The sequence below is a fragment of the Podarcis bocagei genome (assembly GCF_964188305.1).
Source record: "Podarcis bocagei genome assembly, chromosome: 7".
NCBI lineage: Eukaryota > Metazoa > Chordata > Lepidosauria > Squamata > Lacertidae > Podarcis > Podarcis bocagei.
In genome coordinates, this window is record NC_138132.1 from 29,950,058 (window position 1) to 29,976,666 (window position 26,609).

General features: G+C 47.2%; 2 protein-coding genes across 15 annotated transcripts; one reads left to right on the forward strand and one right to left on the reverse strand.

Annotated features, from left to right (window-relative positions):
• Nucleotides 1–1,015: 1,015 nt before the first annotated feature.
• On the reverse strand, nt 1,016–15,633 carry LOC308592109 (cyclic GMP-AMP synthase-like). 7 transcript variants are annotated; one of them, XM_081203350.1, is made up of 7 exons: nt 15,546–15,633; nt 8,044–8,300; nt 7,331–7,608; nt 4,768–4,999; nt 3,684–3,929; nt 2,807–2,897; nt 1,016–1,668 (listed from the first exon to the last, which is right to left on the reverse strand). In XM_081203350.1, the coding sequence occupies exons 2-7, from the start codon at nt 8,297–8,299 to the stop codon at nt 1,215–1,217; spliced, it is 1,557 nt and encodes a 518-aa protein (XP_081059476.1). In that variant the 5' UTR covers nt 8,300; nt 15,546–15,633; the 3' UTR covers nt 1,016–1,214. The 7 variants fall into 7 exon arrangements, with proteins under 7 accessions (XP_081059476.1, XP_081059471.1, XP_081059475.1 ...); XM_081203345.1 differs by lacking the exon at nt 15,546–15,633 and adding an exon at nt 9,834–9,865 and having other exon boundaries at nt 8,044–8,303; XM_081203349.1 differs by lacking the exon at nt 15,546–15,633 and adding an exon at nt 9,210–9,301.
• LOC308592110 (elongation factor 1-alpha 1-like) lies at nt 9,285–25,635 on the forward strand. 8 transcript variants are annotated; one of them, XM_081203355.1, is made up of 8 exons: nt 9,285–9,380; nt 12,715–12,878; nt 15,427–15,606; nt 17,646–17,942; nt 21,018–21,168; nt 21,650–21,906; nt 23,325–23,559; nt 25,311–25,635. In XM_081203355.1, exons 2-8 carry the CDS (start codon nt 12,735–12,737, stop codon nt 25,430–25,432), a joined length of 1,386 nt encoding a protein of 461 aa, XP_081059481.1. In that variant the 5' UTR covers nt 9,285–9,380; nt 12,715–12,734; the 3' UTR covers nt 25,433–25,635. The 8 variants fall into 8 exon arrangements, with proteins under 8 accessions (XP_081059481.1, XP_081059484.1, XP_081059479.1 ...); XM_081203353.1 differs by lacking the exon at nt 9,285–9,380 and adding an exon at nt 11,378–11,474 and having other exon boundaries at nt 12,675–12,878; XM_081203359.1 differs by lacking the exon at nt 9,285–9,380 and adding an exon at nt 11,384–11,474.
• The last annotated feature ends 974 nt before the right edge of the window (nt 25,636–26,609 follow it).

The window sequence follows — 26,609 nt, forward strand, 5'->3', positions numbered from 1 at the left end:
GCAGCATCCTCTGATTTAATAGGCATTCTCCCCCTCGAGGAATTTTAGGTGTGCAGTGAGGGAATAGACAGCCAGTGTGGTACACTGAGACTAAGACCAAAGAGGCTTGGGTTCAAATCTCCACTCCACCGTGAAGCTTCTTGGATGTGCTTGTGCCAGATAAAAAGGCAATAAATAAGACAAACACATAAATAAACTTTAGGAAATCTATTTATTATATTTTTCTCTGGTTTTGAAATAAACAAGGTCCATCCATCAGAAGACCAACACAACTCACCAATAAACAAAACAATGAGGAAGGAAATGAAACACAAACTATTTTCATCTCACTCATTAACTCGGAGATCTCTCCAAACCAAACTAGGCAGCCCATTTCTAGCTGAAGTAATACCCAGGCAAGCAAAAGGTGGTGATACTGTACTAGCCTTCCTTCCCCAACCTGATGCCCTGCAGATGTTTTAGACTATAACTCCCAACAGCCCTGGCAAGCATAATGCTGAGGCTGATGGAAACATGCCTGTGTTGCCTGGGACTAATGGGATTGTGTTGCAGTCCAAACATCTGGAGGGCACCAGATTGGGAAAGGCTGAATGCCAAATTAGTACATTATCAAATCCTGTATATTGTGACTGAGACGACCAAGCAACTTGGAGCCACAGATGTAGCTTTAACTAGCTGTTATGGGCATAAACACACAGGGAAATTAATTTTCAGGACAGAGCACCAACCCACAAATCAACATTTTTGGAGAAGCAATTTCCTAATTAAACAGAATACAGAGATCTGTTCAAAAGTGGTAATGGAATTGGCCTGTCTTATACTAGGAATAAGGCCATCTATTTACATTCCTCTGGTATATTATTTCACCATATACTCCAGCCCAGTGACACATTTCCCACACAAATTCCATCCTGTAAAACACTGCCTCTAAAGTACTGCTGTGGAATACATCAAAATGTTGCTAGCTGGGTCAGGATGAGATGACTATGACTGGCCATTAACAAAGATATTCCATTTTCCAGCCCAGTGACACATTTCCCACACAAATTCCATCCTGTAAAACACTGCCTCTAAAGTACTGCTGTGGAATACATCAAAATGTTGCTAGCTGGGTCAGGATGAGATGACTATGACTGGCCATTAACAAAGATATCCTATAACACATTTTCTCTCAGTTCAGAAACCAAACAGTGGAAGCTGATAACCCTACATTTTTAAGATGCAGTTTGTGGGAGAACAACTGATACTAGAACTATCAGGCCAAGGGTAATCATGAGAGGCCAAGTCATATCAGGATTTACAATCAGGGCAGAACAGCGTCTCTTGCGGGACACAGTGAACGACTTCATAGTTCCTTCCTTCTCCTTCAGCTGCGCCCATAAGAATTTCAGCTTTGTGGGCGGGAAGAACTTTGCCCCAAACAGGTTGCATTTGGGTAGGAAGAAGTGGGTCAGGTGAGCAGTGGCCACCTGGTGGATGAAATTGGTCAAGACCCTCTCAAAACACTGAGGGACTTCAGAAGGCTTCCAGTCTTTATCAGCCTTCCACTCCCACAGGGTGTGCAGGAAGGACGTCCGACTGTGGTAGGAACTCAGATGACCCAACATTTGAGGGTATTCCATCTTGAGAGCATTCACAAGGTCCTCCAGCATCTTCAAGCAGTCTTTCCTAGAACAGACACCCCCCCAGTCATTAGTCTGACTCATTCAGATCTTTTCTTAGAGCTTTTCCCCAAACAATGTCCACCCCCCATCTCTCTGTATACAATGAACTATGGTTATCATTTCTGAAACTTGGGTAGTCACTTGACGATAGGGCTTGTGGCATGAGGTATATCTCTCTGGCCATACAGTACGTCATCCACACAAGAGCATACATGGAGGGTATCTGCTGAGGGGAACTATGGAAAAGAGAAAACTTTGGTGGGCAAGGTGGTGGAGAAAGTGATGGCGGAGCAATTGCTCTTCCCTTTACTAATATATGACTACTATGCCTTGGAACTTGTCTGTACACTATATTGCTCTAACTCTCTTGTAACCCAACAGCAGGGAACAGTCTCTCTCTCTCTCTCTCTCTCTCTCTCTCTCTCTCTCTCTCTCTCTCTCTCTCTCTCACACACACACACACACACACGAAGCACTCATCCCTACATGCAGCAGGTAAGCTTTCCATTCGCAAAGGCACTCCATGCCAAACATTGCCACTCCTGGTCCAGCACTCCTTTCTGCACTGCAAGATCTCAGCCAAGACACCTGCCAAAGAGCAGGCTGAGACATACAAGGAGGGGGGGAACAGGAGGATGGCATGAGGGAGGAGGCTGAGACAGAGGAACAGAGGCTTCTTTGTGTGCCCACTCCACCAGTAGGTGACAACAGGAGAACAGGTCTTTTTTGCAGTGGCTCCCCATTTGTGGAATGCTGGTACAGCTGCCCATCTCATTTCAGAAGCCAGGGACACCATCTACCGGGGGGGGCAGCCCCCCAATATTTTCAAGAAGGGGGCAGCTCCCTCCCAAAATCCACAGCGATCCTGAAAAGGATGTGCCAGGATAAAGATGCTTCACCCTGCCACGTCCTTTTGAGGATTGCCAGGGATGTAGCAGGGCGAAACATCTTTGTCCCGCACACCCCTTTCACACAGGAAGACGGCTAGCAGGGGAGGGGGGTGGCGGTCTGAGCCGGGTTGGCCGGGGTATCATGTGCGTGAAGTCATGCATACACAATGCCCCCCCCCCAGCGCCTATGTCAGAAACTAAGTGCTGCCCTCATTAATCACAAACCCTAACAATGTTGCCAGGCACACATACCTGCAGCACTTCGTCTTGTGATACGATTGGGACCTGCTGTTGAGGTTCAAAATCTCTTTTTCAACATGAGAGAATGAAATTCTCCAGGTCTCTGAAATATACAGGACATAGACATGCACCACTTTGTGTCAGTAATCAATATTATCAAGGAGCTGGAGACACGTCCTTACAAGGAAACGTTTGGTGGTGTACAGCTTTTTTAAAAAAATAGGGGCAGGAGACATGTTATATGAAAGAGGTGGATTAAATTATGCAGGATGTGGAGGAGGGGTGCCAACTTGAATATTGTGGGGTCCCAGGTAAGCCCTGCCCTCAATCATAAGACGTGGTGCACACACGCCATTTGAATGGCAATGCCCATCAATGGGGGGGTCCCCTGAAATATTTTTTTTTGGGGGGGGCATAGGGACCTCAGTCCCCTGGAGTTGGCTCCCATGGCTGCTGCATTCCTCCTTGCACCTAGCCCCTTCCTTGGCTGTCTTGCCCCCAATTTCCGCCCAGCGGAATCCAAGATCAGCTGGGCTAAACACAGACCAGGCCTACTCCCAGGTGGGGGCTTGTTGCATGGGATCAATGCTCAAATGCATGCACATTTTTCACAGCATCCACACAATCCAGATTTACCATATATGGGGAAAATTCAAAAAGTTCCATGCTTTGCTGACATGTTTAGTTATTTTCTACAAAAATAAAATCCTTAATGGGCACATGTGTTCGTGTGTAAGTGGGAATCTAGGTGAAACATTAGCTGAGCCTACGTATTGGAAGAGTTTGCTGGGAAACTGGAACCTTTGCCTCTATTTCCAGCCTGAAATTTACCCCTAACAACCCTTTGATGGCACCAGGTTGGCTGACAGAGGTAAGAGGGGTATGTTACCTTTGTTGTGCCTCCCGGGGGATTGTTCAGCTATGAAATAAAACACCCTCATCAAGTGAAGCAGTTCTTTCCCCTTCATCAGCTCCTTCGCCTTCTTCATGCATGGCCACTGGCCAGTCATCTCCAGAGCAGGGACGAGGTTCAAGGACATGAACTTGGCACCTTGGTTGTCCAGCATTACAAGCTGAACTGCTGGACAGTTTGACTTCTTCTTCTCCAGCCTCATCTGCCAACCTGGAAAAGGCACTGAAAGACCAGATGGACAGCTAGATGAACAACTGAGGCAGCTCAGGGGGCCAAACAGCCTGCAACGCTAGAAAAAAATGCAAGCCAAAAATGCAGTACACCTCCAGGTGTACATGTGTGCAGCAAATTTACGAATCTATTTAGCAGGATTTATAAACCACTTAATTTAAACACGGGTGGCGCTGTGGGTTAAACCACAGAGCCTAGGACTTGCTGATCAGAAGGTCGGCAGTTCAAATCTGGGGTGAGCTCCCGTTGCTTGATCCCTGCTCCTGCCCACCTAGCCGTTCGCAAGCACGTCAAGTGCAAGTAGATAAACAGGTACCGCTCCAGCGGGAAGGTAAACGCCGTTTCCGCGTGCTGGTCTGGTTCACCAGAAGCGGCTTAGTCATGCTGGCCACATGACCCAGAAGCTGTACGCCGGCTCCCTCGGCCAGTAAAGCGAGATGAGCGCCGCAACCCCAGAGTCGTCCGCGACTGGACCTAATGGTCAGGGGTCCCTTTACCCCTTTACCTTTTTAAATCTCTAAGCAGTTTACAGAAAATGGGTTTGCTGGTGATTATAACTCTGTGAGGTGGAAACTACAGTTCACAGGATTCTTTGGGGGGAAGTCATATGCTTTTAATGTGTGTTGGGTATCCCAGGCATCCTAGGGAGTTGCTTGGGATGCCTGCATAGTTCAGCAAGCTGTGGCTGGCAATGTTTACAAGCCTCCCAGGAATGTGTGGTGCCTGGGTGCAGTATAAAGTGGTTCAGGTCTGTAAACAAGCCCCCACTCCGGTGTTGGCTATTCATCCTTTCCTCCTACCCTCACCCCAAATCCCTGATTGGCCACACCTGAATAAGAAACTTTAAGAAACTGGTCGACGTGTTTCCGGAATTCCTCCATGATGTTCCGTGGGGAGATGGTCTTCCCATCCTCCAGAAGGAGCGTTGCTGGGAAGCTGCGAGACTTTCTCAAGAGAGCCAGGGTGTAAAAGAGGCCGCCATAGCCCTCCACTTCAGTGTACTGGACGTCCTGTGGGACAAGGATGCTTAGCATCACCTCAAACTCGCCCGGATGCAAGACCTGCAGGCAAACCAACAGCATCGTTGAAGACAACAGGGAAGGAAGGAGAGGGCTTGAGGCACAGAACCAACCTTGCCTCACCTGTCACACTGACTCTGAGGTCTTCCCTTCTAGCTGTTTTTGGACTTCAGTTCCCATCAGCCTCAGCCAGTATGATCTGTGGTTTGAGATTATGGGAGGTGTGCCCAATTGCATCGCAGGGGGTGGGGCAGGTTAGTGGCGGTTGCAGCAGCAGAGCAGTAAGGAGACAGATGGCAGCTTCCTTGAGATTAATTACCGTATTTTTCGCTCTATAACACGCACCCGACCATAACACGCACATAGTTTTTAGAGGACGAAAACAAGAAAAAAAATATTCTAAACGAAACAGTGGATGTATGGTTTTTGTGGTTCATGCTGTGGCCACAGACATGTGATTTGACGGTGAGTTTGGGGCAGCCCAATGCAAAAATCCTGAAGATCCATGTGGATCCATGCTTTGTAACCACGTTTTTGCACCACTGCGGCCCCAGGCAACAGTGGGTGCGTGATTTTTTTGGTGCAAGCTGTAGCCATGGACATGCTATGTGATCTGATGGTGAATTTGGGGTGACCCAGTGCAAAAATCCTGAGGATCCATGTGGATCCGTGCTTTGTAACCACGTTTTAAGTGGCTTGCTTTAAAGGAGCCAACCGGACAGGAGCCGCTTACACTCGTGTAAGCAGCTCCTCTCCTCTCCCGCTTTGCTCCTTTAAAGCAATCAGGCTCTCTGTCCCTCTCCTCCCCCCCCCCACTCAGCGGCTCTTCTCCCGCTTTGCTGTTTCAAAGCGAGCCACGGAGGAGAGAAGGAAGGGAAACCATGGATCCTCTGCTCACGACTGCAGCAGATCCCCCCGCCATCCGTAGGCATTCGCTCCATAACACGCACAGACATTTCCCCTTACTTTCTAGGAGGAAAAAAGTGAGTGTTATGGTGCAAAAAAATACAGTATTCCTTGAAGATTTACTCCTTGAGTGCAAATGGCCTGATTTAGATAACTGTTATGCTTCACCAGCATTATATTGGCTTTTTGGATTTTAGTACCAGAAAGTCTAGACAGCATCTTAAAAAAGAAGAGGCATCACCTTGCCAACAAAGGTCCGTATAGTTAAAGCTATGGTTTTCCCAGTAGTGATGTATGGAAGTGAGAGCTGGACCATAAAGAAGGCTGATTGCCAAAGAATTGATGCTTTTGAGTTATGGTGTTGGAGGAGACTCTTGAGAGTCCCATGGACTGCAAGAAGATCAAACGCATCCATTCTTAAGGAAATTAGCCCTGAGTGCTCACTGGAAGGACAGATTGTGAAGCTGAGGCTCCAATACTTTGGCCACCTCATGAGAAGAGAAGGCTCCCTGGAAAAGACCCTGATGTTGGGAAAGATGGAGAGCACAAGGAGAAGGGGACGACAGAGGACGCGATGGTTGTATAGTGTTCTCGAAGCTACTAGCATGAGTTTGACCTGGCGTGCTCTGGTCCATGGGGTCACAAAGAGTCGGACACAACTAAACAACTAAACAACAACAACCAGAAAGTAGCAGTAGTAAGCATTTATTACAGCACAGGGGTCACTGATGTGGGGCCTGCAGGTGCACAGGCACCCACAGGGGCCTTCTGTAGCACCCACAGGGTTCCCTCCCATTGCTTAAATTAAAAGTTCATTAGGTGTGGTTTGATCTACAGCCATTATGTTACACTGCTATTACAATCTTCATATGGCCCAATACCCACTGGTTCTAATGGGCTTAGGCAAGTGAAACTCTGTGGTGGATTGTTGCCTGCAATTTGAATCCCCATGGAGCAGATGGGTTCAGACTGAGGCTGAGAGAGCCTGCAGCTCACCTGAGGCCATATGGTGAGTTTGCTGCTTAGGTGCGATTTTTGAACTTTCCTCCTCAGAGCCCAGTTAGGCAAAGGTGTAGGAGGCTCGATCTCCTGAAGTTTTATGGGGCGGAGACGTCCTCAGTTTTGATCAGAGCGACAGCACTGAGATAAGGGGTGTTTAACTATTTCTACTAGGAGTGGAGAACTTTTGGTACCCCAGATGTTGCTGAACTACAACTCCCATCATCCCTGATCATTGGTCACCTGGCTGAGTCTGATGGCAACTGGAGTCCAGTAACATCTGGTGGACCACAGATTCCCCAGCCCTATTCTACAACTTGGGTCCCCTGATGTTGCTGGACTTCAGCTTCCATCATCCTTGACCACTGGCCAAGCTGACTAGGAATGTTGGGGATTGAATCCCAACAACAACTGAGAGGTTGCCCAGGTTTGGATAAAGCTGCTTACCTGGCATTTGTTATACATTACCTTTTCATACTCATAGCTGCTGCCTGGAACGAGTTCCCTGGTGTCCCTGAAGTAAGGCCTGTCTGGGCAATCATGCAGATAGGTGAGAAAATGACTGAGGAAGTTCTCAAGCACATCTGCTGCCTGGGCTCTGTCTGGCTCCTTCAGGGGCAGAGGCTTTGCCTTCTTTTGAACCAGTGTGTTGCTCTCTGCCTGCAGGGTTTGGTGGTTTCCTTCTCTGCCTCCCACAGCCACTGCAGACAAAGCCTCTGCATCTTTGGACACCCACCCATCACCTGCTAGAACAAAAAAACATTTCGGATCATAGTTGTATTTAGTTCACTTGCTAAGGCTTTATTATTATTATTATTATTATTATTATTATTATTAGTAGTAGTAGTAGTAGAAGTAGTAGTAGTAGTAGTACTACTACTACTACATTCCACACTTCCCAAGGTAGTGGGGAGTTCCAGGAACAGCTGCCACATGAAATTAGTTTTATTGTGAGATTAATGGTGTATTTGTAATATCTGGAGGTTTTGTGCATGTTTTACAAATATACACATTGGACAGGGAAGACCGGAGTCAATATCCTTGTGCTGGCTGGAGCTGTTGGGAGTTGTAGTCCAAAACATCTGGAGGGAACTAGGTCAAAGAAGGCTGATCTAAAATGTTTAGTACAAAAGTGGCACCAGCAGTAAAATGAGCATAAAATAAGCAAGATAATAACCTACCTGCCGGCTCCTGCTTGAGCCTGTCTGGCCTCCTTCTGGACCAGGGGGCTGGTGTCCCAGGATGCTCCACAGTTTGAGGGATTTGGGGCACCTTGGGACTTTGCAGATTCCCATCTGCAGGCTCTTTGGACTCTGCTGCTGATAGCAATGGGGTTTTGTAGCCAGGCACCTCCCTATCGCTGGTCTCTGTGCATGTCCTCCCTCTGTTCTTACTCTGAGACCTCTTCTCCATCTTCTCGCCATTCCTGACAGGCATGCTGCTGAGAATGGGAATGAGAACCGGGCCTAGTTTCACAGACCGCTCTGGAAGCCATGTTGAAAGATTAGCAGCCAGTCTTGCCCAACCAGATGCCCTCCAGATGTGTTAGACTCCAACTCCCAACAGCCCCAGCCATCACAGTGAAAGGTTGAGGGTGATGGGAGCTGTAGTCCAAAATACCTTGGGGCAGGCTGCCCTAAAACTACCTGAGGAATCTCACATCCTGCAGCAAGGGTGGGTGCTAAGGAAATATTTTGCTTAGTCTGTGGTTGGAGTAGCAGCACATTTGGCAGGCCTGGCAGGGAGACTGGTGTGAGAGGAAGGAGACGAGGACAGACTTTTTAAAAGTGAGTTTTCCTGCAATAACATCGAGCATACAAAAGAGAATACAGTGGTACCTCAGGTTACATACACTTCAGGTTACAGACTCCCCTAACCCAGAAATAGTGCTTCAGGTTAAGAACTTTGCTTCAGGGTGAGAACAGAAATTGTGCTCCGGCGGCACGGCAGCAGCAGGAGACCCCATTAGCTAAAGTGGTGCTTCAGGTTAAGAACAGTTTCAGGTTAAGAACGGATCTCCGGAACGAATTAAGTACTTAACCCAAGGTACCACTGTAGTATATAAACAGACCAACAAGTGTGTGGAGCATAAAAGCATAGTAGATATCAATAAAATTACTGAAATAATGTTTGATAAGTAAGTGAAGAGACACTAAAAGGCTAGCAAATATAAAGATGGAGCTGTTTCATGTTAAATGAACTTACTCTTGGTTTGTAGGGAAGTTGATCTGGACGTTGGGCTTCTTTGTTTTTACTATATTTAAATCCCCCTAGCCTATATTCACTAGTAGGGACCCGCCTTTGCAATTCCCCAACCCCACAGAGTTTCCTAAGGAGCCTTACTTACCCCAGAGATCACCAACTGCCCACTCCCAACGGTCAAACCCAAACCCCTCAGAATGTTAGGGAGCAAACATTCCTGATCAGACAGGAGGGCTGCTTGGAGCTTGGAAAGTTCATTTTAAAAAGGAACTATTTCAAGTTCAACATGTCCCCAAAGGAACTGATTCTGCTCCATGTTAGTCCATTTACAAAATGAACTAGTTTGGTTCACGTTTAAGTAAATGGGTTCAGGGCTTCAGCCTTGCAGTGGTATAAGTTTTCGTGGACAAGAGCTCATCTCACCAGATGCTTTTTCATCATGCCCAGAAATACTATGTTGTATCTCTGCAAAAAAACCAAAACCCAGCATTTTTCTTTGTTGATAAATAATTATGATAAACTCGAAAGCTTGTTGATTCATTCATGTCTTCTTAGTTGGTCTTTAGTGAGAACATTTTTAGATCGTTTCTATATAGATAGCTAAACCTCTTAGCAATCCTTTGCCACCGAGTTTACTGGAGCTAGTTTTTCATAGGAAGTTTTTAATGTTTGATGTTTTATCTTGTTTTGTATGCTGCATACCTTATTTATGTATTTTTATTAAAGTGGGGTCTCTAAATATTTTGATACAGAAATAAAATAAACTTACTTGGGAGTAAAGCCCATTAAATGCAGACTAAGCTTGCTTCTGAGTAAACATGTGTATGCTCAGCTACACCAAACCTGTCTTTGAACTATATTATGAACTACGCTCTGTAAGTTGAATAATTTGTCTTTGAACTTGCTTCTCCTCCTCCCTCTCAATTCCTTTTACTTCACATGTTATGTTATTCTGAGAGCTTTTTTGCCTAAAGAGCAAGGGGTGTGTCTGTGTGTGTGAACTCAGGATAAAGTGTTCATTTCCTAATTATTTTTCTGCAGGAAGAGTGACTAACCAATCTAGCAAAGCTAACAATGAGTTTTGTGGGACCTAAAAGTCCAACAAATTCATTATGGCATTAGTTTTTGTGAACTGTTCATAATAAATTTGTGAGGCTTTAAAGTGCCACAAAGCTACTCCACTGGAAACTGATCAATTATTGGTTCTCATCTATAACAAATGGGTGTGGCTAGTCAAACCTCGGGTCCTGGGTGTTAGATTAAAAGGGACAATGAGTGACATCTCCTAAATCATTGGAGGAAATAGCTGGATCCTTAAAGAAAGTTGAACCTGTAGCCATTGTTCATACAAACTTAATGGATCTTACGAGATGTGTGAATTAAGGAATTTGAATGTATTATACAGCCTAAGCAATGGAAAATTGCTTTACATTCAGTGGAGCATTTCTTCAGACTGGAAATTGAGACTGATCCATCAAAAATAAATATACAGTGGTACCTTGGGTTAAGTACTTAATTCGTTCCGGAGGTCCATACTTAACCTGAAACTGTTCTTAACCTGAAGCACCACTTTAGCTAATGGGGTCTCCTGCTGCTGCTGCGCTGCCAGAGCACGATTTCTGTTCTCATCCTGAAGCAAAGTTCTTAACCCGAGGTAATATTTCTGGGTTAGCGGAGTCTGTAACCTGAAGCGTATGTAACCGGAAGCGTATGTAACTCGAGGTACCACTGTATTCTGTTTGCAGATAAAATGGAAGAATCCAATGAGAGGCGTCCCCCCCCCCATATATATATAAATTCTGCACTAGAAATCTGTCTAGAGTTATGTTAATATTCAAACCACACACCCCTGGTCTAGCAGGAGCAGCATGAACTCATGCAGGTTTACTGTAGAGCTGGGCAACCTGTGGCCCTCTAAATATTGCTGCACTACAACTCCCATCATCCCTGACCCTTGCCTATGCCAGCTAGATCGGATGAGAGTTGGAGCTCTGGCCATGTCCACTGTCTCAAAAAAAGTGTTTTTGCACTGCATTGTGGCCGCATATAGCACCCTTTTCCCTGTAGAGAAACAGATCCACCGCTAAAACTGAAGGGAATGTCTCATTTTATCATTTTCACTCTCTAGCCCTCATTGTTCCAGGAAAGTAAGAGTTTGTAAAAAAAAATCAAATTCCGAAGTAAAGTGAGACACCAGTGCCCCCTTACTTCTCTCGTTTGCTCCCTCCACCTTTAAAAAGTTCTGTTTCATGTCAACCCAGCCCTCCCATCAATCCATTGTGATGGCTGAAAAGAAGCGATGGGGGGTGGGATTTTTGGCCCAAATTCCGCCCCGCCTTTGAGGACTTAAAAGCCGCGGACCAAAGCACTGCGTGCATATTGGGCCTTTGGGATTCACACGTGGAGAAAGGTGACGCGGGGTTTGAACGGGAGGACGGCGGGATTTCTCAGCCCGTTTTATTCGCGAGTGACTTGTGCGTTGCAAAGAGGCTGGCATCTGCTCGTGGAAAGGGTTGGGTGTCTTTTACGAGGTTCATTCGAATTGATCCGTTTACACGCAGGCTGGAAAGGGGATGTGTGTTTCTTTTCAAAGACCCTCGATAAAACCGATGCTTGGCCGGGGTGTGTGTGTGTGTCTCCCCCGCTGATCTTAGCAAGGTGAAGGGACTCTGGTCTGCTTTGACTTCGAAGTCGCTTCGGTTTCGGTTAGGGGGCGTTTGGTTTTCGGGTCGGGAGAGGTGAGGAGTACTCGGAAACGTGCATTTAGGGCTCAATTCGTGAAATTGCGACTAGGGTGGCTGGGCGAAGGGGCTGTGCTCCTGTGCCTTTAATATCTGTGTGGGGAAGCGAATTTAGCTGCTTGTCATCCCAGGCACACCTGCGGAGGAGAGATTCTCAATTCTACATACCTGTTAAAGGTGCAGGAGACCTGCCCTATCTGGCCCCCTGCCCACCCCAACTGTGGCTATTTGGGTGAATTTATTTGGGGTTAGACATTGCAATCCTATACATATTTACTGTGCTCAATAGGATTTACTCCCTAGTTCTTAAAATTGTAGACTCATAACCCACCTATTTTATGCCCATTGAACCGGATAGGATTTCTGAATAGGACTTACTTCTGAATCCATAATGCAGAATATAGGGCTGTCAAACTGGACCAGTGAAGGTGCCAGTTGCTGGTGGGGGTCTCCGCCCATCCTGCTTATTTTGTTCCCTTCTGGTCTTTTCTCTGATCCAGGGTTTTGTCTTGGCTGTGTGTCTGTGTTTGTGTGTTCACTGCACATCTTTACAGCAGTCTAAATGGGTCTCACTCAGTAACTTTGGTGCATGCACCAGAATTCAAGCCTGGATAGGTTTTTTTTGCCAGATCAGATGGGCATGGGCATCTTAAATTAGCAAGCTCTGATTGGGGCCACTGTCTTCTACTTACCACCCCCCCAAAAAAAAAATTGCTGGGGGGAAGCATGCAGGCATAGTAGAAAAACTTTGATGTTAAATTTGGAGGCATAATTTGGACTCCAGAGTCCTTTTTTTGCAGCTGGCGCCTGCAAATGTTGTGTAGCTGCAGTTTGAACCATGTTTGTAGACTCCCCCCCCCCTCTTCCAGGTACATCTGGGCTTTGTCCTCTTGCTTCCAATCCTTACAGGCTCCCTCAGCCTCGTCACCATGGGCAAAGAGAAGACCCACATCAACATAGTGGTTATTGGGCATGTGGACTCTGGCAAGTCGACCACCACAGGCCACCTCATCTACAAGTGTGGAGGCATAGACAAGCGTACCATAGAGAAATTTGAGAAGGAGGCAGCTGAGGTGAGTTCATGCTAGGGCTCAGGCCTAGAATGAAAGGTAGTGCCTCTAGGTATTCCTGCTTTCTTTTTTTTATAAAATTTTTATTGGGTTTTCAGATTTTATACAATACACAACACAGACACACAAACACAAACATGCATAATTTCAAATCCTTACTTTCTTAACCACTTTCCCTGACTTCCCCACACCTCCCCCTCATACATCCTAATTCCAATAGTTAACTCAGCAAGTTCTTATCTCCCACCTTTACCTTATTATTTTTTTAACTAAATTCTTCTTCATTAACCAAATTTGACTTATACCTCAATTAATTCATAATACTAATCTTTTACGTCTTTTTCTAAGGTCGACCCAAATTCCCTTCCACAGATTTCCCAATTTTATAATAATTACTAAACATACTAACAAAAAAACAACATAAAATTATACACCCTTTGGATTCAAAAACTCCCCCCCTTTCACGGTTTCAATCCCCAAAATATGTCCATAATATCAGTTCTTAGCCTGGATTCCTCACGTCCGAGGCCTTCAAATCTCTCTCAGTCCCTCTCTGCCGGTTTTGTTGGTAGTCCTTTATGTTGGTCATCAAGTCTCGGAGGAGCTCTGTCCCAGCAAAATCCATGTTACTTCCAACCAGTCCTCCATTTTCAAAAGCGGAGCCCAAATCATGTTTCTTACTTCTTTTAAGTCCAAATGTCCCAAAAGCTCCAACTTTTATCTTAATCAGATTTGTAATGCATAGTTCTTCCGATCTCCCCATGAAGAGATCACTCCATTCTTCATTCTTAATTTCAGTCCAAATTCTCATTGTCCAAATCTTGTTTTCCTTGTAGTTCTTTTTTGTAGGCCTCTGGTTGTCCCTTTCCACCTGCAACACTTCAGCTCCTCCTTCCCGCTCCTCTAAATCTGCAGATATCTCTTCTAATTCGGCTGCGGAATTCTCTTGAGTCAAGTCGTTAACGCAATCAACAAGTTTGCTTACTTTAGAATTCAAGGTCGTTACATCTGTAGCCAAAGCTGTACTCTGGTCTTGTAACCTTCCCACGAGAAGGAACATTCTTTCCAGCTCTGCCTGTATTTTTCCATCTGCAGCCATTGTAATGTCTCAGAACCCCCTCTAGAGGGATTCTAGTTACTTAGTAATCTTTCTCCAACAATCCAGTTACTTTATTAATATATCTTCTTTGTTTCCAGCAACTTAAGATCCAATGTATCAAATCCATCCAGCAGAGATAATAAAAAACAAGGTATTCCTGCTTTCTTGACTGTGCTTGCACAACTAGGATATTGGGGTAGCTTTGAGCCACTGGCTGCTCCAGGAATCCTATCTCCCCGTGTCTGTCCTCTTCTCACCCCACTGGAGTGTTTTGGAAATAGTATGCATTTATTTTTATTTTTTTAAGATGCTGACTTAACTGAATGTAGCCTCCATCTTCAAGGCTAAGGTGTGTGTATGTATGTGTAAATAAAACTATATGTCTTAAAGACACTACAGGCTCTGCCATGCCTCATTCCAAAGGAACACAAACCCCGGTTAAGTTCCAAGACCCCTGAAATCTTGCTACCGCTTGGCAGAGTTTAGGGTGGCTGGTAGCAATATATTAACTCTCTCTCACTCACAGCTACATCTACCTCCTGCAACTGCACAAGATTCAGGAGAAAGCTAGCTTAGATGTTAAATGCCTAGTAGCAAGCACACCAGGGATTTGTTTTGTTTTAACAAACTATTGTTAACTACAGTGGTACCTCGGGTTAAGAACTTAATTCGTTCCGGAGGTCCGTACTTAACCTGAAACTGTTCTTAACCTGAAGCACCACTTTAGCTAATGGGGCCTCCTGCTGCTGCTGCGCCGCCGGAGCACGATCTCTGTTCTCATCCTGATGCAAAATTCTTGGCCTGAGGTATTATTTCTGGGTTAGCAGAGTCTGTAACCTGAAGCGTATGTAACCTGAGGTACCACTGTATTTAAATTCATTTAAGAGGCTATTATTGTTGGTATATGACCATGGAGAAGAGTTAACCCTTTCTACCCCTGTTACAATCGTTTTGAAAATCCCTCTCGCATGCTATTAATTCCAGAAAGAAACAGCTCTTACAGCAATGAGTAGGTAAGTCATTTTAATAAGGAATGTGGTAGAGAATGAAAAGTTTAAATCTTCCCATGTGCTGCACTGCAGTCCTAATTATAGCTCCCTCCCATTGCCATCCATGCATGCAATTACAGTGGTACCTCGGGTTACATATGCTTCAGGTTACATACGCTTCAGGTTACAGACTCCGCTAACCCAGAAATATTACCTTGGGTTAAGAACTTTGTTTCAGGATAAGAACAGAAATCAAGCGGCGACCAGCAGGAGGCCCCATTAGCTAAAGTGGTGCTTCAGGTTAAGAACAGTTTCAGGTTAAGAACAGACCTCCAGAATGAATTAAGTTCTTAACCCGAGGTACCACTGTAATTACAAAACAAACAAAGTTGGGCTTCCTGATGATGCATTTTGCATCATGTATAGTTTGGTTTCTAAAAGTAGTTTTCTTTCTTCCTTGCAGATGGGAAAAGGCTCTTTCAAATATGCCTGGGTGCTGGACAAGCTGAAAGCTGAGCGTGAGCGAGGGATCACCATCGACATCTCCCTGTGGAAGTTTGAAACCAGCAAATTCTACATTACCATCATCGACGCTCCCGGCCACAGGGACTTCATAAAGAACATGATCACTGGGACCTCTCAGGTAAGGTTGCTGTCTTCCACTCCCCTGGAGAGGAAACGTGTGCCATTAGTTATGGCTGCTTCTTTTTTCTTTACAAAAAAATGCAAAGGAAAATGTAACTTACCTTTTTTAAGAAAAGGCAGGAAGAACCAGCTGCACAAAAAAAAGATGGGGGGGAGCGGGAATCTGGCTTGTCAGTAGACCACACAAGCCTAACATGAGTCAACCGTGTGATGCAGCAGCAAAAAAAGTTAATCAGGCTGCATTAACAGAAGTATAGTGTCTCAATCAAGGGAAGTAATAGAATCATAGAATCATAGAGTTGGAATAGACCACAAGGGCCATCGAGTCCAACCCCCTGCCAAGCAGGAAACATCATCAGAGGACTCCTGACATATGGTTGTCAAGCCTCTGCTTAAAGACCTCCAAAGGAGGAGACTCCACCACACTCCTTGGCAGCAAATTCCACTGTCGAACAGCTCTTACTGTCAGGAAGTTCTTCCTAATGTTTAGGTGGAATCTTCTTTCTTGTAGTTTGGATCCATTGCTCCGTGTCCGCTTCTCTGGAGCAGCAGAAAACAACCTTTCTCCCTCCTCTATATGACATCCTTTTATATATTTGAACATGGCTATCATATCACCCCTTAACCTCCTCTTCTCCAGGCTAAACATGCCCAGCTCCCTTAGCCGTTCCTCATAAGGCATCGTTTCCAGGCCTTTGACCATTTTGGCTGCCCTCCTCTGGACACGTTCCAGTTTGTCAGTGTCCTTCTTGAATTGTGGTGCCCAGAACTGGACACAGTACTCCAGGTGAGGTCTGACCAGAGCAGAATACAGTGGCACTATTACTTCCCTTGATCTAGATGCTATACTCCTATTGATGCAGCCCAGAATTGCATTGGCTTTTTTAGCTGCCGCGTCACACTGTTGGCTCATGTCAAGTTTGTGGTCAACCAAGACTCCTAGATCCTTTTCACATGTACTGCTCTCAAGCCAGGTGTCACCCATCTTGTATCTGTGCCTCTCATTTTTTTTGCCCAAGTGCAATACTTTACATTTCTCCCTGTTAAAGTTCATCTTGTTTGTTTTGGCCCAGTTCTCTAATCTGTCAAGGTCGTTTTGAAGTGTGATCCTGTCCTCTGGGGTGTTAGCCACCCCTCCCAGTTTGGTGTCATCTGCAAATTTGATCAGGATGCCCTTGAGTCCATCATCCAAGTCGTTGATAAAGATGTTGAATAAGACCGGGCCCAAGACAGAACCCTGTGGCACCCCACTAGTCACTCTTCTAATAGTTCCACTCTATTCAGGCTTGGTCAAACCGTATCTGGAGTACTGTGGCGAGTTCTGGGTGCCAGTTTGAGAAGTACCGTATTTTTCGCCCTATAGGACACACTTTTTCCCTTCCAAAAATGAAGGGGAAATGTGTGTGCGTCCTATGGGGCGAATGAAGGCTTTCGCTGAAGCCTGGAGAGCGAGAGGGGTCGGTGCGCACTGACCCCTCTCGCTCTCCAGGCTTCAGGAAGCTGTCCGCAAGCCGTGGGAGAGCTGCCTGCACCCCGAAGCTCCCCCACCTCTTGCGGAGACCTGCTTTGGAGGCCAGCCCCACAAGCTTGGGGGACAGCGGGGAGGGGGAGCGCGCCTTCCCGCTGTTCCCCGACCTGGTTCTTCCAGCCCCGCACCTGGGGGGGGAATAATTTTTTTCTTTATTTCCCCCCAAAAAAACTAGGTGCGTCCTATGGGCCGGTGCGTCCTATGGGGCGAAAAATATGGTATATTGGCAAGCTGGAACGTGTGCAGAGGTGGGCTACCAAGATGATAAAAAGTCTGGAAATCAAACCTTTGCCCTAACGCAGCCTCATGGGTTATAGTTTGCTGAGGGCTCTTGAAACTCCGTTAGAGATTTGTATCCCATTTCATGGCACTAATAGTTTCTAGATGAATGTAAATGACTTATGCCTGCCATATTGGTTTGCCCTAACTGTGCCCTAGATTCTACCCTGACTCCTTGGGAGTCCCTAGACACCAGACAGTATTCCAGAGCTGTCTCTTGGTCTCCCCAGGCTGACTGTGCAGTGCTGATTGTGGCTGCTGGCATGGGTGAGTTTGAAGCTGGCATCTCCAAGAGTGGGCAGACCCGTGAGCATGCCCTTTTGGCCTATACTTTGGGGGTGAAGCAGCTCATCATTGGGGTGAACAAGATGGACTCCACAGAGCCTCCTTACAGCAGCAAGCGCTACCAGGAGATTTCCAAGGAAGTGAGTGCCTATATCAAGAAGATTGGCTACAACCCAGCCACTGTGGCCTTTGTGCCCATCTCTGGGTGGCATGGAGACAACATGTTGGAGCCCAGCAGTAATGTGAGTAGCCTACCGTATTTTTCTCCCCCTTTCCTCAAACCTACTCAGTAGGGAAGTTTACCTTATTTTTCGCCCTATAAGACGCACTTTTTCCCCTCCAAAAATGAAGGGGAAATGTGGGTGCGTCTTATGGGGCGAATGCAGACTCCTTGGCTTCAGCGATAGCAACACGAAGCCTCCGAAGCCTGCGCTCCGGAGGCTTCGCGTTGCTTCCGCTGAAGCCAGGAGAGTCTGCTGTTTGAGGCTGGCGGTGGAGGAAAGCAGCGCTTCCCCCATCGCCAGCCCCAGAGGATGGGGGGCAGCAGGAAGGCGCGCGACGCCTTGCTGCTACTCTCCAACCCGGGTTTGAGGCTGGCGGTGGGGAAAGCAGCGCTTCCCCCATCGCCAGCCCCAGAGGATGGGGGGCAGCAGGAAGGCGCGCGACGCCTTGCCGCTGCTCTCCAACCCGGGTTTGAGGCTGGCGGTGGGGAAAGCAGCACTTCCCCCATCGCCAGCCCCAGAGGATGGGGGGCAGCAGGAAGGCGCGCGACGCCTTGCCGCTGCTCTCCAACCCGGGTTTGAGGCTGGCGGTGGGGAAAGCAGCGCTTCCCCCATCGCCAGCCCCAGAGGATGGGGGGCAGCAGGAAGGCGCGTGACGCCTTGCCGCTGCTCTCCAACCCGGGTTTGAGGCTGGCGGTGGGGAAAGCAGCGCTTCCCCCATCGCCAGCCCCAGAGGATGGGGGGCAGCAGGAAGGCGCGCGACGCCTTGCCGCTGCTCTCCAACCCTCCTTTGGGCTTTTGCGGGAGATGGGGAAATTCCCCCACCTCCCGCAAAAGCAGGCAAAAGCCGTGCGCTCTTTAAAGGGGCTCCGCGGCTTCTGCTGGCTTTTCTACGAGGGGGGGAATTCCCCCACCTCCTAGAAAAGCCTGCAGGAGCCGTGCACCCTTTAAAGAGCGCGCCGCTCTTGGGGGCTTTTCCCCAAGGAGGGAGAAGGGACTGACTGGCCGCATCAGTCCCTTCTCCCTCCTGCGGGCTTTTGCGGGAGATGGGGGAATTCCCCCACCTCCTGCAAAAGCAGGCAAAAGCCGTGCGCTCTTTAAAGGGGCTCCCCGGCTTTTCTAGGAGGTGGGGGAATTCCCCCACCTCCTAGAAAAGCCTGCAGGAGCCGTGCACCTTTTAAAGAGCGCGCCGCTCTTGGGGGCTTTTCCCCAAGGAGGGAGAAGGGACTGACTGGCCGAATCAGTCCCTTCTCCCTCCTGCGGGCTTTTGCAGGAGATGGGGGAATTCCCCCACCTCCCGCAAAAGCAGGCAAAAGCCGTGCGCTCTTTAATTCTAGGAGGTGGGGGAATTCCCCCACCTCCTAGAAAAGCCTGCAGGAGCCGTGCACCTTTTAAAGAGCGCGCCGCTCTTGGGGGCTTTTCCCCAAGGAGGGAGAAGGGACTGACTGGCCGAATCAGTCCCTTCTCCCTCCTGCGGGCTTTTGCAGGAGATGGGGGAATTCCCCCACCTCCCGCAAAAGCAGGCAAAAGCCGTGCGCTCTTTAAAGGGGCTCCGCGGCTTTTCTAGGAGGTGGGGGAATTCCCCCACCTCCTAGAAAAGCCTGCAGGAGCCGTGCACCTTTTAAAGAGCGCGCCGCTCTTGGGGGCTTTTCCCCAAGGAGGGAGAAGGGACTGACTGGCCGAATCAGTCCCTTCTCCCTCCTGCGGGCTTTTGCAGGAGATGGGGGAATTCCCCCACCTCCCGCAAAAGCAGGCAAAAGCCGTGCGCTCTTTAAAGGGGCTCCGCGGCTTTTCTAGGAGGTGGGGGAATTCCCCCACCTCCTAGAAAAGCCTGCAGGAGCCGTGCACCTTTTAAAGAGCGCGCTGCTCTTGGGGGCTTTTCCCCAAGGAGGGAGAAGGGACTGACTGGCCGAATCAGTCCCTTCTCCCTCCTGCGGGCTTTTGCAGGAGATGGGGGAATTCCCCCACCTCCCGCAAAAGCAGGCAAAAGCCGTGCGCTCTTTAAAGGGGCTCCGCGGCTTCTGCTGGCTTTTCTACGAGGGGGGGGAATTCCCCCACCTCCTAGAAAAGCCTGCAGGAGCCGGGCACCCTTTAAAGAGCAAGCGGCTCTTGGGGGCTTTTCCCCAAGCAGGGAGAAGGGACTGACTGGCCCTTTCAGTCCCTTCTCCCTCCTAGTCGAAAAGCCCGCAGGAGTCAAGTGGGGCTCCTGTGGGCTTTTGCGGGAGGTGGGGGAATTCCGCCACCTCCCGCAAAAGCAGGGAGAAGGTCTTGGAGTAGCGCACAGGCTGCGTGCAGCCTGTCCGCTGCTCCCAGAGCTGCGGGGGGGAAATCATATTTTTTTCCTTGATTTCCCCCCCTGAAAACTAGGTGCGTCCTATGGGCCGGTGCGTCTTATAGGGCGAAAAATACGGTAGATTGATGAGGTCAGTGGTATTTCTCCAGCACAAAGGACCCTGTGGTCCTCCAGATGCTGTTGGACTACAACGCCCATCATTCCTGATTTTATATGCTGGGGTTGATGGGACTTGGAGTCAAACATCTGGAGCGTCACAAGACCTCATCCTTTCTTTATCCCATGTCTAAAAATCTTACTTAAGCATCTATTCTGGCATTGGAGTTTTAAGCAGACATCTTATGCCCACTTTCAAGCATACCTCTGGCAGTCATAAGAACTAGAAACTTCATTTACCCCTCCTTTGAAAATAAACATTGAGGCTTTTGGTGAGCTGAATTCCACCATCCAGTGGAATTGCAGAAGACGCATAGCCCTGTTCATACTGATTTAGGCTGTTTGCCCAGCTGGCCCACTTTGGCTAACATAGATTGGCAGTAGTTCTCCAGAGTCCCATGAAGGAGGTCTTTGGTAAGCTCCCACCTGAAGATCCCAGGGAATAAGCTTAGACTTGCCAAGCTTGTTCCTACCCCCTCCTAAAAACTGGAAACACATTCCCAGGAGAGAGACAGGAGAACATGCCCACTTCCAAAGACCAGCTGTAGAAGGTCTCCAGTTGTAGAATTGCATGATGTGACTTCAGGCTGTCACAAATATTTGCAGGCATGCTGAAAACTGCACATGCTCTTCATCTCTGTTGGCAGATGCCTTGGTTCAAGGGCTGGAGCATCACCAGGAAGGAAGGCAATGCCTCTGGCACCACTTTGCTGGAAGCTCTGGATTCTATTATCCCTCCTTCCCGCCCTGTTAACAAGCCCCTTCGCCTTCCTCTGCAGGATGTCTACAAGATTGGTGGTATGCATTATTGTACTGGTGGGATAATAATGTAAAAGGATATTGACCTGCGCTTCAATAGTTATGCACAGTGCAGTGATTCAATGCAGGCAAATATTCCAGCTTTCAGGAAGAATTCCGAGTCCTTGCTGGTCTGCATTTGTAGCCTGAATTTCTGCCAAAAAGGCTCCCGGAGCAGCTTACATAGAATCAACTGAAATAAGGCAGCCCCTGCTTGCAGAGTTGCAGTCCTAAAGCCATGGCACACAAGGGAAAAGAGACTGGGATGGAAGAGGAGAAACACAAACTCGGCCACCAATTCTTAAGAGTTAAATAGTACTACTTTACATATGGAAGCCTAGTGGGTTGCCTGAGGCTGACTAGGCCATATTTTTCACTACTCGACTGGGGACGGCTGTTGTTCTATGAGGCAGAGCTTGGAGTAACTCTGTCAGGCATTAGCTGTGCAGCTCAGTGGGTAACCCTGTTGCTTTACCCTTAGGCATTGGCACTGTCCCGGTGGGCAGGGTGGAAACAGGGTTCCTGAAGGCCGGCATGGTGGTCACCTTCGCCCCCACCAACATCACCACAGAGGTGAAGTCTGTGGAAATGCACCATGAGGCGCTGGCGGAGGCCCTGCCAGGAGACAACGTGGGCTTCAACGTCAAGAACGTGTCGGTGAAAGACATCCGTCGTGGGAACGTGGCCGGGGACAGCAAGAACGACCCTCCCATGGAGGCAGGCAGCTTCTCAGCCCAGGTGAGGGGTGGGCAGGGCCAGAGGGGTCTTGGGAGATAGAGGAAGCTTCCATATTTAGTCACTTATTGGTCCATTTAGCTTGGTATTGTCTACACTGACTGGCAGCAGGTCTCCATGATTTGGGCCTGGTTTCCCTCCCAGCCCTACCTAGAGTTGTTGGGGATTGAACCGGGACTTTCTGTATGCAGATGCTCTTCCATTGAGCTGCAGCCCTTCCCATGCTTGGTTGCATATCCTTGTAACTCCATAAAGCAGGGATGGGGACCTTTTTGGCCTGGTGGGCCAGGCCTTTATCTCCCCACACCTGCATAGGTCAACTTACTACCTGTTAATCATACAAACAAACAAACAAACAAACAAACAAACAAACAAACGAACGTATGCTGCCTTTCCACAATTCAAGCCATGCCCAAGGCGGCTTACATAATGAAAAAATACATAACTACAACATAACAAAAGAAGACATCAGTAGTAAATTCAAAAATACAAAACGAAACTGAACAATTCCCATAAATCACAGCAAACAATACAAAAACAACAACAACCTAGCAATAAGAGCAACAACTCCCTCCTCAACACCACCTCAGCAGCCTGAGGCCCCACCCTCCCAGATCAGGTGTAAAAAGGCCAAGCTTCATTGGATACCCAATTCTCATTTCCAGTCTGCACAGGTTAAGTACCTAAAATCAGGGCCAGAATCAAGGATCAACATGGCTGATACAGTAAATAATAATGCCATGGGCTCCAGTCACCACTGAGATCAAGCCCTTTGCATTACAAGTATTCTGAATCCTGAACTGTCCTGGTCAGAAACATGAAGTTGCCCGGGTGGCATGGCATTTAGAGAAGAAAACAAAGCTTGTGGAATACTGCATAACAGCAAGAGGAATCTGTTGAAGTTGAACAATCATCCAATGTCAAGTGGGTAGTTTCCTACCTCTGCTGTGTAGCAACATCATCATAGAACAGGACTCAAGGTGACTTAAAAAAGTAAAAATAAGAACCGCAAAAAGGGGGGGGGGAAGCAATCATTAAAAAAGTAAACACTGATAGAACAAAAAGTTATATACATGCATACATACATACAATTTATTTAAAACCTTACAAAAACTACAATAAAAACAGCACGACACCAGCTCTTTCATAAAAAGCAGTCAATTCCTAAGAGCCTATTGGAGCAAAAAAAATGTACCTGCCAGCAGAAGGATGGCAAGGAGGGTGCCAATCTAGCTTCACCAGGGAGTGAGTTTCATAGTTGAGGAGCAGCCACCGAAAAGGCCATCTCCCATGTTCCCAGGGCTGATGGGAGTTGTAGTCCAAAACATCTGAAGGGCACCCAGTTGGGGAAAGGCTGCTGGACAGGTAGAGTAAATGTTTTCAGAAGTCCTACATGTTCTTCCTCCTTGACCTTGATGTAGGTGATCATCTTGAACCACCCAGGCCAGATCTCAGCAGGCTATGCCCCAGTCTTGGACTGCCACACAGCCCATATCTCCTGTAAGTTTGCTGAGCTGAAGGAGAAGATTGACCGCAGGTCAGGCAAGAAGCTGGAGGATGACCCCAAATCCCTGAAGACTGGTGATGCGGCCATTGTTCAGATGATCCCTGGCAAGCCCATGTGTGTGGAGAGCTTCTCTGAATACCCACCTCTTGGTAAGTTTGCAGCACATTTATCAGAGACTCGTGGCCTCATATCTGGGATTGGCTAGGAATTCTAAAAAACTAAAACATCAGGGCAGTTTTGAAATTGGTATAGCTTAGAAAGGTTCAGTCCACTATCTTGATTAAAAATGACTTCCAAATGTATCAAAAAACCCACAGACGAAACCCTTCTGCTTGGTCTCAGGAACCATCATGCAAAAGTGTCCGTACTTCCATTTTAATGGGCATCATTTTGGTTTTCCTCATTATGTGGAAAGGTGAGGGTCTAGGTTGTGCAAGGGCCTTTTCAGATCATTCAGCTATGCCTGGGCCCTGATCTGGGGAAGGGCCATTGGGTCAGTGGCAGAGCATCTGCTTTGCATGCAGAAGGTCACAGGTTCAATCCCAGGCATCTCCAGGTAAGGTTGGAAGAGAAACTCACTGGCTGATACCCTGGAGAACTGTGGCTTGTCAGGGCAGACGGTACTGAGCTTGATGGGCCAGTGGTGTAAGGCAGCATCCTATGTTCCTGTTTTCCTCTGGCACTAAGGGGCATTGTGCATGTGCACATACCACAACAGCCATGAGGGCTAGCAACTTGGATTTTTAAAAAATGGACTGAAAAATTAGATTTTTGGGTAGCTAAGTCTGTACACAGTACATCTTGCCCTTGACTGAGGATGTGAGACTGAATTGTGGGAGTGGCTGCGGAATGTGGTTTGAGAGTTTGCTATAACAGGAAGTTTTGAGTAGGTTTGTACTTGATGTGTGTTGCTCATGTAAGGGTACTCTTCTGCTAAGAATGACTGCCTCTGTAGGACCTTCTGGGTCTGTTTAGGAGTCTTTTTTCAGGCCTCTCCTGTCTGCCTCAATAGCCGTTTTGAGTAGGCTGAACTTGAAAACAGTGCACATAAATTGTCCAAATAAACAAATAATGAATCATTCTGTGGTCAGTTGTGATGAATCAGGTCCTCCTTTGAAGCTTGGCAGGGAGGTATGATCTTTGACTGTATCCTCCTATTAAATGTGCCACATGCTAACTATTAGTGGCTATTGTATGATATGAGTGGCTAGGCAAAGAGTAGGTAACCTTTGCCCCTCCAGATGTTGATGAACTACAACTTCCATAATCCCTGGTCATGCTTCCTAGGACTGAAGGGAGTTGTAGTGCAGCAACATCTGGAGGACCAAAGGTTACCCTCACCTTGGTTAGGCATTTGTTTCTAGCTTTTAGGAAGGCTGCTGCTTGCTAATGGTGCACTCTTCTAGCTTGCGGTTTTGCATTCTACAGCCATTTATAGCTACATCTATGTGACAGCTTTAAAAACTAGTTTAATAATCAGTCCTTCTTCCTAAGGAATACAGTGGTACCTTGGGTTACAGACGCTTCAGGTTACAGACACTTCAGGTTACATACTCCGCTAACCCAGAAATAGTACCTTGGGTTAAGAACTTTGCTTCAGGATGAGAACAGAAATTGTACAGCAGTGGCGCAGCAGCAGCGGGAGACCCCATTAGCTAAAGTGGTACCTCAGGTTAAGAACAGTTTCAGGTTAAGAATGGACCTCCAGAACAAATTAAGTTCTTAACCCGAGGTACCACTGTACTAGCAACTGGTAATTCTGTGAGTGGAGCTACAAATATCAAACTCTTCGCAACTGCAGTTAAGCCATGGCACTTTAAACCTGTCGATCATAGGTAAAAAGATTCCAGAAACTGCATTGAATTTTCTGTGCCCTAATGAGTTCTCTTCTCTTTGGCAGGTCGTTTTGCTGTTCGGGACATGAGGCAGACAGTGGCTGTGGGTGTAATTAAGTCTGTGGAGAAGAAGGCTAGTGGGGCAGCTAAAATAACTAAGTCTGCCATAAAGGCCAGTAAAAAGTGAGCAGCTTCTTGCCCCCCCCCCCAGCATCAACAGCTGGTGCTTAGCCTCTTTCCGATCCCTGACTGGAGCCCGGCCTCGCTCAAACTAGACTGATGGCTGAGCACTGCCATGTAGCGGAAGAGGATCTTGAAGGAAACTGGACACTCTGTGTGGGTGGTGGGTTTAAAAGCCTTAAATATATAAAAATAAAAATGTGCATCTAATTTGCCATTGTTATAGCATCCATAACCAGGTTATAATACTTGCATCCAAATGTACAATTTGCAGACGAGTGGAGGGAAGGAAGAGAGTATATTGGCCTGTTTATAATCCTTAGTTTTAAGGACTGTAGTGGTTCTCAGTGCAATCCTGCATGTCTACTCAAAAGTAAGGACCACTGAGTTTAATGGAACTCGCTTCCAGGTAAGTGTGCATAGGATTGGAGACTTCTTAAAAACTGCATCTACAGCACTAAACAAATGCTAGTGTTATTTGACTGCATTAGCAACTTTGAGGATTCTGCTTGTAGGAGAAGGGGGTAAGAGGATGATTCTACAATCTAGGTCTAACCTAGATGTACCCAGCCATACTTTAAAAAGGAGAGAACATGAACAGCCATGCATAGTTACCAGGATTGCTGGACCTCAGGCAGTGACTTCCTCCTAGGACTCTCCAGCAATGAAGATATTCAGAAAAAGATAAGCAAGAGTACAAGGTGATTCTTCTATAAGGCTCAAACCCAGCTGTCTTCTCCCTTCCAAACTTTAAGCCTAAAGTTTAAACCATCCTCCCTCTGCCCCATGTATTTACTTTCCAGTCTTTGTATCTCTCAATATTGAGGAGAGTAAGAGGTAGACATCAGGGCATAATATATTTCTCAAAACAGGTGGGACAGAAAGACGTCATCTTGCACCAAAGGCCCATTTAACAGGAAAGTTATCTGGTCTCTCCTAAATAATAAAATTGACAGGTCCTACCAGGTGCCACCCTTGCGTTTGCCGTCTTGAGTTTGAGCAGCTGAAGCCAGTGCAATGTTATTCCCTGTAGGGCAAGGTGTACAGCTCTGGGCTCTTTTAAAATCCCCTCTTAAAGCAACAACAATCAATTTACCAGCAAGTATGTCTGAAATCAAGGGGCTTATTTTGAAGTATACATTTATAGAGTTGCACTGCAAATCTGGCAGTGGAAAGCTTGTTCT

Excerpts from the sequence above, each read along its gene's own strand:
- LOC308592110 (XM_081203355.1), top strand. The coding sequence starts at position 12,735 with ATGGGCAAAGAGAAGACCCACATCAACATAGTGGTTATTGGGCATGTG. Across the intron at positions 17,943-21,017 it reads TGTTGGAGCCCAGCAGTAAT|ATGCCTTGGTTCAAGGGCTG; the intron begins GTGAGTAGCCTA and ends CTCTGTTGGCAG. Across the intron at positions 21,169-21,649 it reads GGATGTCTACAAGATTGGTG|GCATTGGCACTGTCCCGGTG; the intron begins GTATGCATTATT and ends CTTTACCCTTAG.
- LOC308592109 (XM_081203345.1), bottom strand. Across the intron at positions 5,000-7,330 it reads GCAGCTATGAGTATGAAAAG|GTCTTGCATCCGGGCGAGTT; the intron begins GTAATGTATAAC and ends GTTTGCCTGCAG. Across the intron at positions 1,669-2,806 it reads CACAAGACGAAGTGCTGCAG|GAAAGACTGCTTGAAGATGC; the intron begins GTATGTGTGCCT and ends TGTCTGTTCTAG.